The sequence below is a fragment of the Gallinula chloropus genome (assembly GCF_964237585.1).
Source record: "Gallinula chloropus genome assembly, chromosome: 6".
In the NCBI taxonomy this organism is placed as follows: Eukaryota; Metazoa; Chordata; class Aves; order Gruiformes; family Rallidae; genus Gallinula; species Gallinula chloropus.
In genome coordinates this window covers 33,124,013-33,136,824 of record NC_140091.1, presented here as the reverse complement: position 1 = coordinate 33,136,824, position 12,812 = coordinate 33,124,013, and the positions used below count along the sequence as shown (strand labels likewise).

Here is a 12,812-nt window from a genome sequence, read left to right as displayed (position 1 = left end):
CACAAGGTACATCTGCTGACACATGTAGCAAAATATTCATTTTTTTGGAGTCGAAACTGAGAGGACATGGGAGTAAATGAGGGACAGGGATTTCACATAGTGATCTTCTAGAAAATAAGGAGAAATACTGTATAGGGAACTGGTTGGATGAAACATAGTTCAGATAAGGCAACAATCAGGAGATGGAAGGAAAGAACTACCAAAAGCTAAACAGGTAACAGGCAATCCTGTGACTGAGATTTACCTACTGTTTGTTCTGAGGTTCAGAGGGCATCAGAGGGCAGCATCAGCTTCCAGTGCTGTTGCCCAGATTGAGCTCTTTCCTTATAATTTATCCAGGTAATCACGAAAGAACTTCCTTGGATCTAATGTTTACTAGTTCAACATACATCTTTGCAAACCCAAATTCCAAATCAGTACAATGTTATACACACAGCCACAGCCTAATTGGGAAAGATAAGATGGTGCAAAATAAAGTAGTATGGAGGTACGGTGTGACTCAAATCAAGATCCCAGAAGTTGCCAAATGTTGGTGATACATCATGACCATCTGTTTCATTTTCAGGTCTAGCACACGGTGTTTTTCTGAGCTTTAAACAGTGACCTAAATTCACCAGACCTACTGGCTGGGGACAGCCTTTGCCCTTAAGATAAACCATCCCAGGCTCACCACCTCAGTAAGCAAAGACCTGAAGTTAAGCAACCTCTTCTATTATTTATTTTAGTATAAGGCCATTAACCTGTATCCCTTTGTGAACTTTTTAGGAATTCTTAACCTTTCAGGTCAGCAACAGAACAAGTACTTTTAATACCTTTCCCAACAGCTCTCACAATAAGCCTTTGCTATTAATTTCTCTTCAACACGGTCACTTGGTAGAAGTGATCAAACATCAGTCACCTATTTTTTAACGTTGATAGGTGCAGCTGATGAGTGTAATTGCTCTACCTCACATGACATTCCCACAGAGGAATAGATTTCTCCTAATGCATAACAGTATGGAAAATAGCTTTCAAAGTTCTCTCTGCGTCTCCACTTGCCCTCATATAGCTGGCTATTTACAAGTGCTTCTGTTTCATGAATCACATACAGACTTTTGCACAAACCTGACTGATAAATCCTCTAGATCCATCTCATTTGCAAGACTAAAGGTGTGCTCTTCAAAAATCACATTGCCATGAAAAAACCCTCTCACAGTGTCCTCCCATCAGGGACTTGATTTTCTTTTACACACCCATTCGCTTTTTCTTTCTTTCACTAATAGGGAAAATTGAAAACTACCACATGCACTTTCCATCAAAGTACAGAGTCATTCAGAAGCAAATTGCAACCACCTTTAAAAATTTTCTTCTATTTTGTGGAAGTAGTGTTGTCTAATTACTTTACTCCCATGATTCAGGGTGGTGTTTAAATGTGACGTTTCATTGAATGTATGTTTGTTCAGTAGGCAAAGAGCACAAAAACAAACAGTACACACTCATTATGGAAAAACTGCTGTTGAGAGTTTATAAATGCTCTATTGCATTAATATAGTTAACCCCAGAAATCTGGAAACCCTCAGTTTGTTCTCCACATTTCACTACCACTACATAAGGCCACATTACTATCCAGTGTCTTACATGGTACTGCAAAAGAGAGATGACAGGCAGACATGGATGGGTACAGAGAGGGACTAACTTCATCATGAATGCAAGTTAGTTTCCAGTAACAAAACTTTGTAGGAACACATAATCCTTCATTAGCATTTATACCCTCTGTTTCCTAATACAATCAGTGAACACATGGTTTACAGGAGAATTATGCTTCAGATAGCTTCTCTTGTTTATTAAAATTCTGGCTGTGTCCCTCTACCTAACATCTGTGCAGCACAATGTTGTCTATATATATTTCTAACCAAAAATATTTTATATTAGGATAACTTTATTAAGGTCAGAAAAGAAAGCCATGTACCTAAACCAAACATTCCAATCCTACATGTGATGCTCAATGGTCATTTTTGCTAACCTTTAACTGGACTGTTATTTTACATTTCTGAATCAGAGATGCAGGTAAATCAAGCTGATATTCAAAAAATGACTTTTTTTTCCTAAATGCTAGACCCTCACAAAAAAAAATCATTTATTTATGAATTAGTCTCTCATTGGTGAGATTTTCCAAAGCAGTTTGAAAGACACAGATTAAAACAATAAAGAAGAAAAGTTGGAATATTGCTTTGTCTGTCATTACATCAAAATATGACACATCAGAATTCCTATACATGGGAGGTCTCTAACAATGTGAGGATTTAGGATTATATAAACCACAACGCTCTGTACTATAATCACATGACAGAATAGACTGCAAAGCTTATTATACTGCATACCCAGATGGTAAACAACAGTTGTCGCTGTACTAAGAATTACATCTCTGTAATCAATAATAGGAAGGAGGAACAGTTGGACAACTTGTTTCCTATTATGTTCACTTAGGCAACGTCTAGATCAATAAACAGCATTAAGCCTCATACCAACTGTAGACGATGCCTGCTCAACATGCCTATCGTATGGCAGCGACGGGTCCAGCTGTACTTCAAACTACTTGCAAAATGGATAACAATTCTAACCTAACATTAAAAAGAAGCAATGATTCAAATAGCAGGCAGGTGCAGGACTTATTTTGTATATGAGAGAAGACAGACCTATGATGCCTGTTTTAGCGTAAGTCAAAGTCAGCTTATTTTGTTAACCAGTTCCATAACTGCCCTTCACTACTGCCTCTCTGAAGTATGTTACACAGTTTACATGGAGGCAAGAAAAAAAAAAAATCAACCAAGCATGGTATCACTAGCTTGCATACAGACTCAGTAATCACATAGGTATAGTAAGCTGTTTGCAAAACTTGAAAACTGAACTCATGTATCACTCCATGCCAATGCAGCAATTAATTATGATATTTTAGTTCATCCCTTTTTTAACTATTTAAACAAACAATAAGTCAACCCATTCAGCTACATTTGCATCTTGCTTTAAAATGTATCATATAAAAGTGAAAATTCTAACAAAGCACTATCTTAAGACAGCTAGCTTTAGCTTCCTGCTTTTTCAACTTTCCTTGTAGTGTATACTTTCATAATGCATGAAATTCAAGCTGTCTCACACCATGCTACTAACACAGACACAGGTCCCAGTTTATTCTTAGACAGCCACTCAGTTTGAAAGATGACAAGACACAGGACGTTGAGCTCTTCTTACCTATTCCAATAAAGACCACTTCATAGCCATCATCTTTCAAGGAACGTAGTGTCATCCCATCCATTGCAAGGCCTTTGTTAAAAATGACCTGAAAGAATTAAAGATCGCTCATTTTTAATGTGCTAATATGAAAATAAGTTCTCTCATGTCCTACATATAGATATCTATAGAAGAATGAATAGTGTAGTAATACAGATATCTCACAGCAACTTCTAGTGAACAAAGGAAATTTCCTCCCCCCACCAACCCACACTTACAAGGCCAGATTGGCTCTGATTAGAGCAAGTGGCCAGAACTTGGTATGAGTAAAAGCATCTCCAGATCACCCTCATTTGGGGCTCACCACAGGCTAACTGGGTTTCTGTTTGAAATTAAAATAGTTAAAGCAAGCTAAACAAAGAAACAAACAATGCCGGACTATGGGGCACAATACTGATGTAAAGCTAAAAATGTCAGTTTTCTACTGCAAGTAAATCACTGTATTCACTCCCAACTAGAGAAGTTTGCATTCTCACAGGAAAATCAGAAATTAAGAAACATGACACAGAAGCAAGAACCCCCTTTAGAGAACATGTGCTAAACCCCACCCACCAACCTAAACCCAAGCACTTTAGGTTTTTTGCAGAAACATTAGTAAAAGCAGGAGCCTCTTACAGAGAAATAAACTGAAAGACATGATACTATTTCTTATTAGTGAGGTTTCTGAACAAAAAAACTGAGCAGTGCGTCCCCACACAGCAACAGGCACTTGGTAGGCCTGCAATTGTGCAGAACACAATGCCAGTCCAGGAGGGATGATGATACTGCTTTGTGCTGAACTCTCAAAGCTCACAGCCTGAATTTTCCCCTGAGACCACTAGCCTCAACACCTGTATGCCACAACGCCTCAGTGAAGCCAATGGTGGTTTTGTGGATTCAGAAAACCTGCCTGCAGAAGTGTGGGCCAGAGAGGGTAGTATGTCTGAAGAGTATTCTGTGCAAACTACAGCGCGGCCTACCTGCACAGGAGGAGACCGCTCTGTGGCATAAACTAAGAACGAGTTTCAAAATTATGAATGAGAACAATTTTGATTTAAACTTGCAATTCTAATTTAGACATGCAACGACGCCCAGAGTGCAGTGATTGGTGTTCATTTATTGAAAGAAGTAATTCACAGTAATAAAAACACACCTGCAATCTGGACTTGTTTCACTTCAACTGCTATTCACTTCCAGAGACAAAAGCAGGAACATTTTTCTAAAGTGATGTTCCACCAGCAATCCTGCTGCACAGGTCGAACAACTACAGTTGTTATGAGAGTAGAGATGGAGCAGAGTGTTTGCTGCACATTCAGCAAACCAACTAGAGCTGTCTCCTGTGTAGAGGTCATGCAATTGAGCACACCTTTTGCTCGTCTCTCCTAACCCCAAGGCTTTTGAGCACATAAAGCATCTGTTTCCTCTTCTGATATTTTGTACTCCTTGACATGGGTATGTGGGTTTTTTTATCTCTGTACTTTTATCTCTGAACTTGAATGTTTTCCCCCATTTTTTTCATATCACTTGTGTATTCACTTTATAAAATACCAGGCTGTACTGTGTAAGCAGTATACATTGTGATCTTAACAGTTTAGTCGTCACGTCACTGTATAACTTGTTTCTTATTGAATCTGCCTATATTCTATTTAATATACCTTTCCTATTGGTGAAGAGAGAGGCAGATGTAAAATACAGAGTATGATATTTAAAACAGCAACTTTTTTGTCTTTGAAGATCTAGGATAAATTTCATAAGAGGTGCAAGAGCTGTGTACAGTTGTAATCCTTTCAAAAATACAGACTACGTCCTCCCTGGCAAGAAAATACATTCTATAAATTGAAATTACATTTTTTTTTATCCTATTGTGTACATATGTTATGAAAACCTAATGAAGGAATTTAAATGGCAATACTATTTTATGTGTGGATTCATAATACTCCTAGGGCCTAGCTCTGTAATCCTTATTCAGCTGACTAATTCTTACTAATTTCAGTAGAATTACTTGAATAAACAGCACTACTGAGCATTTACACAATATAGTACCTTCCAGCACAGATCTGAAATGCTTTAAATAAACACTAGAAAATATTTCCAGCTTATAGAGGTATAATGCTAAGGTACTTACTTAACCAGCTTGCCAAAGGGTCAATTGCAAACCAATGGCAGATCTTGGAAGTCAACTGACATTGAAATTCTCTGCTGCACTTCAAAACCACAGAGGACTTACTGGTCAAGATGACATGGTGGCTCTATCAGTCCCTTCTGGAGACCCTGACATAATGGAGTCCTGGGAAACCAAGTTTTGCAGAGAGTTCCCAGGATTGCCCAGAAATTTTATCTAACATTTGCTCAGCACTCTGATTTTTAGCCCCATCCATAACTCAACCTCCATTCTGTCAAGAGTTGCAAAGTGATCTTTAGAGTACAAAACAGCATTTAAAGCCTTATCTTACATCTTACCAACAGTTTTATAAAACTTGGGCAAGATGAGGTTCTCACTTGGGCCTTGTGACAAGAGTCTACTGCTTTTATAATATAAAAGAACACTAAAGATTTCAAGAATTCCTTGCTTCACTGAATACTTTAGTATCCTGTTAAAATTATTTCATCCAGTGATGCATCCTACATTTTTAACTACTGTTAAAATGTGCAGCAGTTGAAAATGCTATCTAAATCTTCAGCTAAAGCCCAAAATTAACAATAAAGCAATGTTCTCATTATCTATAAACAACACACATTTGTTTAACAGAATAATACATAACTGTTGCTTTTCAAGAAGTTGAATGACTGTTACTGTTTATAATAGATGATCATGTTAACACTTTGTTTCATTTGATGCATTTCATTATAAAATGAACTTGGACACAAGACTGTATGAGAAACCTCTACAAAAAAACTCAGGGAAAGGGAATGAAAGGAGAAGTATCAAATATTAATGTTTTAAGTAGTGCCAAACTTGCATTAAAAAACACGATTAAAAAAAATCAAATCATTCCAATAGGTACATTGAACCCCTAAAGCAATTTAAGAATTTGTTTCTTACAGACAATTAATCACATGCAGGCATGCCAGATGAGAACTATTGATTGCCCTTTTCCAAACTAGTGGCATTCAGACAGGAGACAGACAAATGCCCTGAGCAAGAGGAAGCATCTTCCTGCCTCTGTCTAGCATAGCTTTTAATTGTTCTTTACTAATGTGCATGACATTTTGCTGTTAATCTTTGGAAGAGTTCTTGTTCTTTTTACTTTGAGCTATATATAGGCAGGATATGTTTTTCATTACCTTCACTCCAAGATCCTTCATAAGCTCAGCTTCAAAATTCACTATATCATATGGCAGTCGGAACTGGGGGATTTCAGACGTGCTAAAATAAATAAAAATGTTTGTGAAATACTTGCAGCTATTAAGAAGAAAGGATTTTTTTATTTGTTAAAAATTCAATAGTTATAACACACCTTAGTCAGTTCTGACGTATGTGAATAGAAATGTGCTGCAGCTTGACCGTTGGCTTTTACAAATTGTTAGAGTGACAAAACAGCATTATTCACCCAATGCTAAAAATACCAGCCAGGAAGGCAGTTCCTCAAGGCCAATCCTACCCATACTTGCAGGTAACCACTTAACATGTTAAGCCTGGGTTCAAAAGAGCTTCAGCTCCATTCCTTTTGCTCACCAGAATAGGCAACACTAAATAAACTTAATACATTTGTTTAAGAAAAGATCTTATAGCTACTGAAAGTACCAAACAGTCATTAACCTATCCAATAAGCATCAAATTTCCCCTACATTTTTTTTTAGTGTTGCATATGTTATTTTGAGCAACGGTATTTAAAACTGTACCCTCCTTCATTTCTAATTCATAAATATTTTACACTCTCGTGGAAGGGATGGAGTGGGCAATCTTCTATCAGTTTGAAGTCTGCTTTTTCACTTAATGTTTATTAGCTGGCATTTTTTCCTCCTGGAGAAGATTAAGAATGACATCTCCAAGTTCCCAGAATCAGAGATCTCCTGGACAGGAAAGCCATAGTGCCAGTGTAGAATCTCAGTTCGGTACAGATTTTTCTCTCCAATGAAATGACGTTCACTTTTGCCAGATCAAAAGCTCTGGTGAAAAACACATTACAGGTAAACACAGCGAAGTTCTACTTTAGATACTTTCCTTCAATGGAGGTCAAAATCCTGAATACGCAGAAAAGTGAAAGTTGCTCACTGAGCTTCGGTCTAATCTGCTTTCAAATTAATTGATCTATAATTTTCATGAAAAAGCACTGGCACAAGAGATTGGCTGTGGCTTCATTTTGTGTACTATTAGTGCCCACACCATCTTTAACATCTAACTTTGATAAACCCAAGGGATTTTATTTATTTTAAGTTGCATCAGCTTTAATTATATTGATAAGAAATTGGTGTTCCTCCTTATCATTTCTAATACTGCCCTTTTTTCCCCATTTCCTGACCAGTGTGCAATAAAATGTGTGGTAAATATCAGGTATGATGAACGCGTCATGACAACAGAACTTTCACAGATCAGGCTAAGTAAAAAGGTGTCCGAGGCAGAAACTCATATATCAACATGATTCTGCAGCAGAGAGGGGGAAATCTCATACAAAAGGAAAGTTCTATTTTCTAAACCACCTATATATTTGTTGCAGGACTGTCATTTCCACAAAAGACAGTGAAGAACCCAGAACACAACTGGCTGTCACATCACTGTCAGAATTTGTAAACAGCTGTTTGCTCTTATTAAGCGTTTACTTACAGTTTGTGGCATGGAGTATACCCACATGTAAGTACATGTAAATGTACATGTATGTTCATGTGCAAATACGAAGTTCTGTGGGAATATATGCATGCAAATTGACCATGAAAACAAGCATCTTATGAAAGCCAACTGGTAGATCAATAATTCTGATAGAATTTCTTTCAGCATCAGAAGTCAGTCTCTGACTCCGCCATGGAGAGACTGAGGGGAGAAAGAAATAGGCAGAGGTGCAGGAGGGATGCAGTGGATGGGAACAGTGTCTCATGAATTCAACTCTTCCTCAAATCTGATCCACATTAGAGGTGCTTGGGCAGGTGCTTGGTATTTCTCAGTGATCCCAAATTACTTTTGCTCAAGGGATACTGAAATATTTTGGTATATTGTAAACCAGCGACATAGTTAAGAGCATGAGCAGTGAGGCTTGTTCATGGTCCCTAAGCAAGATCATGACCTGATCTTGCCTACTCTACTACACAGCATAAATTTTACCCAACTGGTGAAATGTAGGAAAACTCACCTATGAATGGGAAAAAATCAGACACCTTCAGACCACAGACTTAAATATCACAACACAGCAACTACAATCATTAGACACATGTTTATTGTTGCAGTGTTTAATTAAAGTCAGCTATCATGTAACATGTATGTGAAGAAATATCTTCGTTAAACACATTGAAAAAAGGCAGAGCAAACTAAAAAAGGGCACAAGCACTGCCCTTCCAAACAGCTGATTCCAAATACAAAATTAATTTGCTCTTGTTAGCCATTTGCAATAGTTTATGAAGCCTTGAAAACACAACCATCAATAACCTAAACTTGTTAAAAGATGTACTGCAAAGGCTTACAAATGCAATAATGGATGATTGCTGCCACAGGCCAGCCTCCCTTCCCTTCCAAGATTAAAATAAAGACAAAAGGAATTGATGCCCTTAAACCAGATGTGAAACTGTCTACAATGAATGGAAGTAAAATTTGACCTTGATTGCTGTATGTTATTTAAAACTTGAAAGAAAGAAAGAAATACATTTTAAAATGCACTGTTTGACCGTTAAGGATACAAATGGAACAGGCAAAACTCTGTAAGGGGTTTTGCAGTAGACTGAACACCAGACTAAGCTTTAAATTCAACTTAAGATCACATTGCTTCAAATAAGCAAACACACAGTAAAGAGCAGCAACAAAACTGATTTTAAATCTGGTGAGTATGTATTTCCTATACTAAACTTGAAATCCTTTTATGGTAACCAGTTCAAGTAAAACAGCTCCACGGTTAAATGCCTAGGTATCAACACCTTGGTAATTAGTTAGAATACTTCTGAACCTCACTGTGAAAAATAGAAGTAATCAGTTCAACTTCTCCAGCATTGATTGTCTATCTTCCAGAACACTGAATAAGTATTTGACATTATGGATCAAATTCGTTAACGGTGTCAACAATATTGATTTCAGTGATGCTGCGATGAGGAATGCAAGCACGTCATCTTCTTTCTCTCTTTTCATTTTATTTTGTAAACACTTTAAAAATGTAAACATTTACATTTCACATTTACAACATGTAAAAATTAATTTTGAATGGGCTGCTATTCACTAGTCACTTTCTGCAATACTTTATTTTGTACTTAGGGATTCCAAGAAACTTAAAAGATATGATCTCCACCATTGCTACATTGGTAAAATTGGCTGGAATTCCATTGTGCTGCATGTCAGATGCTCTCCTGCTGACCTGTGATCCTTCTCCCACCTCTGGGCATCTATTGTTCGCACTGGCACCAAACTGGTGAGATGGACTGAGGTTCCCCTTCTCTAGTAACTCTTATTTAAAGCCCTCTTCAGGGGAGAACCACCAGATTTTCAGCTTGCCTGTAATGTACTTTTTTTAATTTGAATGATGACCTATTTGAATTTAAAAAAGTTTTCCAGATCTGAAATTTTCTACTCTCTTCCTTTGGTGAAGGTAGAAAGGTCATGTATGAAGTATGTTTGCACAATATTTTTTGCTATGCTTTCTACACTCATTGGAAGCAATGCTCTGTTGTCATTGTTTCTTACCTTAAGCCACCAACATAGTCCTGCTTTTCAAAAATGGTGATGTTTGAATAGCCCAATCGAGCCAAAAAAGAAGCACAACTTATACTTGCAGGTCCTGCACCAAGGAGTGCTATCTTCACATGATAGGCTTCAGGCATATCTTCTGGAGGAGGTAAGGAAGGGTTTCTGATCTGAGGAATATTCATAGCTTTGAATACCTGAAAAGAAATACACGGTTACATACTTTACATTACCTCCTTAAATTTTATTCTGAATAACATGATGGAAGCTTCTGATGGTACTGTCAGGAATCATTGACTCATTGTTGCAGATCACTTCATAACATATTAAAGGGATTCCCCAATGACATGATGTGTGCATTTGTGCAGAATGTTGTAGTTGCAGGGTCTGGTCCTTCTATGGTTCTTTTTGTCTTAAAAATGCCTAAAGTCAGATCTTTCCCTACAGTAAATTTTACAGAGAAATGGAACCAAACTACCAGTAACAGAATAGTAATAGAAACCCAGATGGCAAAAAAATCTCTGTAACTTCTAAAATTTCCTTCCAAACAATGCTCAGATTTTCCTTAATACTAGAAAATAATTTCTGAGTAACATAAAAGATTGAAATGACAGTGAAGATGCTTTGCTTCTTCAAGAGATACCTTGTGTGATCCCAGATAAACCACTTAGAGTTTGACTTTGCAGAGGTGGTAGATAACCAACCTTAGGATGTTTTGAAACCTTTCTAGGAACTGCCCCTAGTCTTCAGTTCTATATTTTGAAGGGTAACCCGTATTTCAAACGTCTCCTCTTAGATAATTTTAACAGGACTTATTTCAAGTTAGTTGGGTCATCTGTTTCAGATGCTCTCTGTTTTACTTGGGTGTCCAAAAGTTCTAGGCATACCTGAAAATTAGACTTTTCTCCCTAGGCTGTGAAATGGTTCTGATCTACTTAATTCTGTCTTAACTATTAAAGGTACTTTGGGACTGTTTCTGACCACTATGATGTATTTATACAGAACCCAGCACCATGGGCTCCTAACCTAGTTACAGCGTCAAAGAGTTTAAATCAGTTCTTTGCTCAGGCACACAGGTAAGAAGCTAAGGCAGAAATACTCTAAGGAGAATATTCTGCCGTGGCAGAAATATTTGCTGAGCTAAACTTCACTGTCCTCTGGATTTGCATACACTGGAGGGAAAGAAATGGAGTCTCTATCTTGTACAGCCAAGAAAAGACTGGACTCGCAGTCCTTGCAGGCTACTGAAGATAAAGAACATGGAAACATGTAGTTACATCTTCATATTAGCAGGGAAATATTGAACCCAAGGAGCAGAAGCACAGTATTATATCAAAAGGATACAAGAGGTCATTGCATGGGGATTCTCACTCATATCAAAAACAATTCAAGGCTGCACCTCAAAAACTACCGGAGGATAATATTGTTCCCCATCTGTTTCAGTGCAAAGCTGTATGTTCCATAAGTACTACCAAGCCCCTAAAATGTATACATTTGCATTTGTGTCATTCAATATAATATTTAAGCTATTCAATAAGTTTACCAGAGGTTTTTATTTTCCTTAGAACTCAAGAAGCAGAGGTTTTTCAAGTTAAACTTTGACAATTCCACTTGTGAATAGAATTTTTCATTTAAATTTTGAATCAATGTTCATTTTCTTCATGCACACTTGAGCACTCATGCTAGGTAAACCAATGATTAGTTCCTTCCCCCTCTAAAATTTCTGTGTCAAATTTTCCCAGTCTTTGTAAATTGACATAGCATTTTAACAAACTGCAAGAAGCAAGAGACAGATAATTGTTTTAAAAAAAGAATCATTTAAACCTGACAATTCATACAATATGGGAAGGTTTAATGTGGTTATTAATGGATTTCACAGGCTGAAAAGCTCATATTGTGCTGTGAAACTAGACTGTGATAACCAAAATGCAATAGGATATTTCTAAAATGTCTGCTTTGTTACATTCACACAGAAATGGCTTGAATGATACCAAATTTCCATTAAAGCCTCACGCCCTTGTTTTTGAACACTACTCAGTAATACAGTTCATAGAACTTGCATAGCTAATGTGTATATTGAACACTATGAATATGCATCTGCTTAATAAATTTATCACTAAATTTACTTTATTGTTAGCATAATTGTTTTTCTATTTATTATTATTGAATAGTCACACCCATCCACCAAACGTTATACTGAAGTGCCCCACTACTGTAGCGCCGCGTTAAGCTTCAGAAACCAAGCAGTCAGGCAGGAAATCCTAGCAGTTCAGGCTGAATGGTCAACTTTAATTCTGCCTATTTGCAAATAGGGTGAAGCTGCCTTTATGCAGCACAGCCAGCTTGTGCAGGCGATATCTTGCCATCTGGAATTCAGTGGCAGTTTTGCATATTAAGGCTGGCAGGGTAACTGTGTGAAAATAGCAAACTGCTTCAGTGCATTTCAAAAGATTTTCACTCACCTCGTGGTGAAGTTTCCCTACACTGCAATTCACCTAATTAAATATCAATGAATTCTTCTCTGTGGACCCTTTGGTGTGCAAAGACGACTACCTTGCAAGCAAGTGTTCAATGCCACATTACATGCAAGTGTCCTCTCGGATTTTCATCTGCTCAGCCTGCAGTCAGGATGCAAGTTAAATTTCATACCATTGCTCTTCTTGTCGACTTGCCCTTCAAAAAGAGGATTTAATTTTCATTTGGATAGAGTTTTTCTTTCGTTTTGCAGTGCTTTTTAACCAAGATCCAT

The 12,812-nt window shown here is 37.3% G+C and overlaps 1 protein-coding gene across 1 annotated transcript in view; it reads right to left on the bottom strand.

Moving 5' to 3' along the window:
* DPYD (dihydropyrimidine dehydrogenase) overlaps positions 1-12,812 on the bottom strand; it is a gene marked incomplete at its 5' end in the record, with an annotated part of 351,370 nt that overhangs the window by 223,323 nt on the left and 115,235 nt on the right. The window contains 3 exons of the mRNA XM_084266073.1: positions 3,229-3,316; positions 6,532-6,613; positions 10,064-10,260. Of these exons, the coding sequence (XP_084122199.1) occupies positions 3,229-3,316; positions 6,532-6,613; positions 10,064-10,260 (367 nt within the window). The remainder of the gene's footprint in view (positions 1-3,228; positions 3,317-6,531; positions 6,614-10,063; positions 10,261-12,812) is intronic.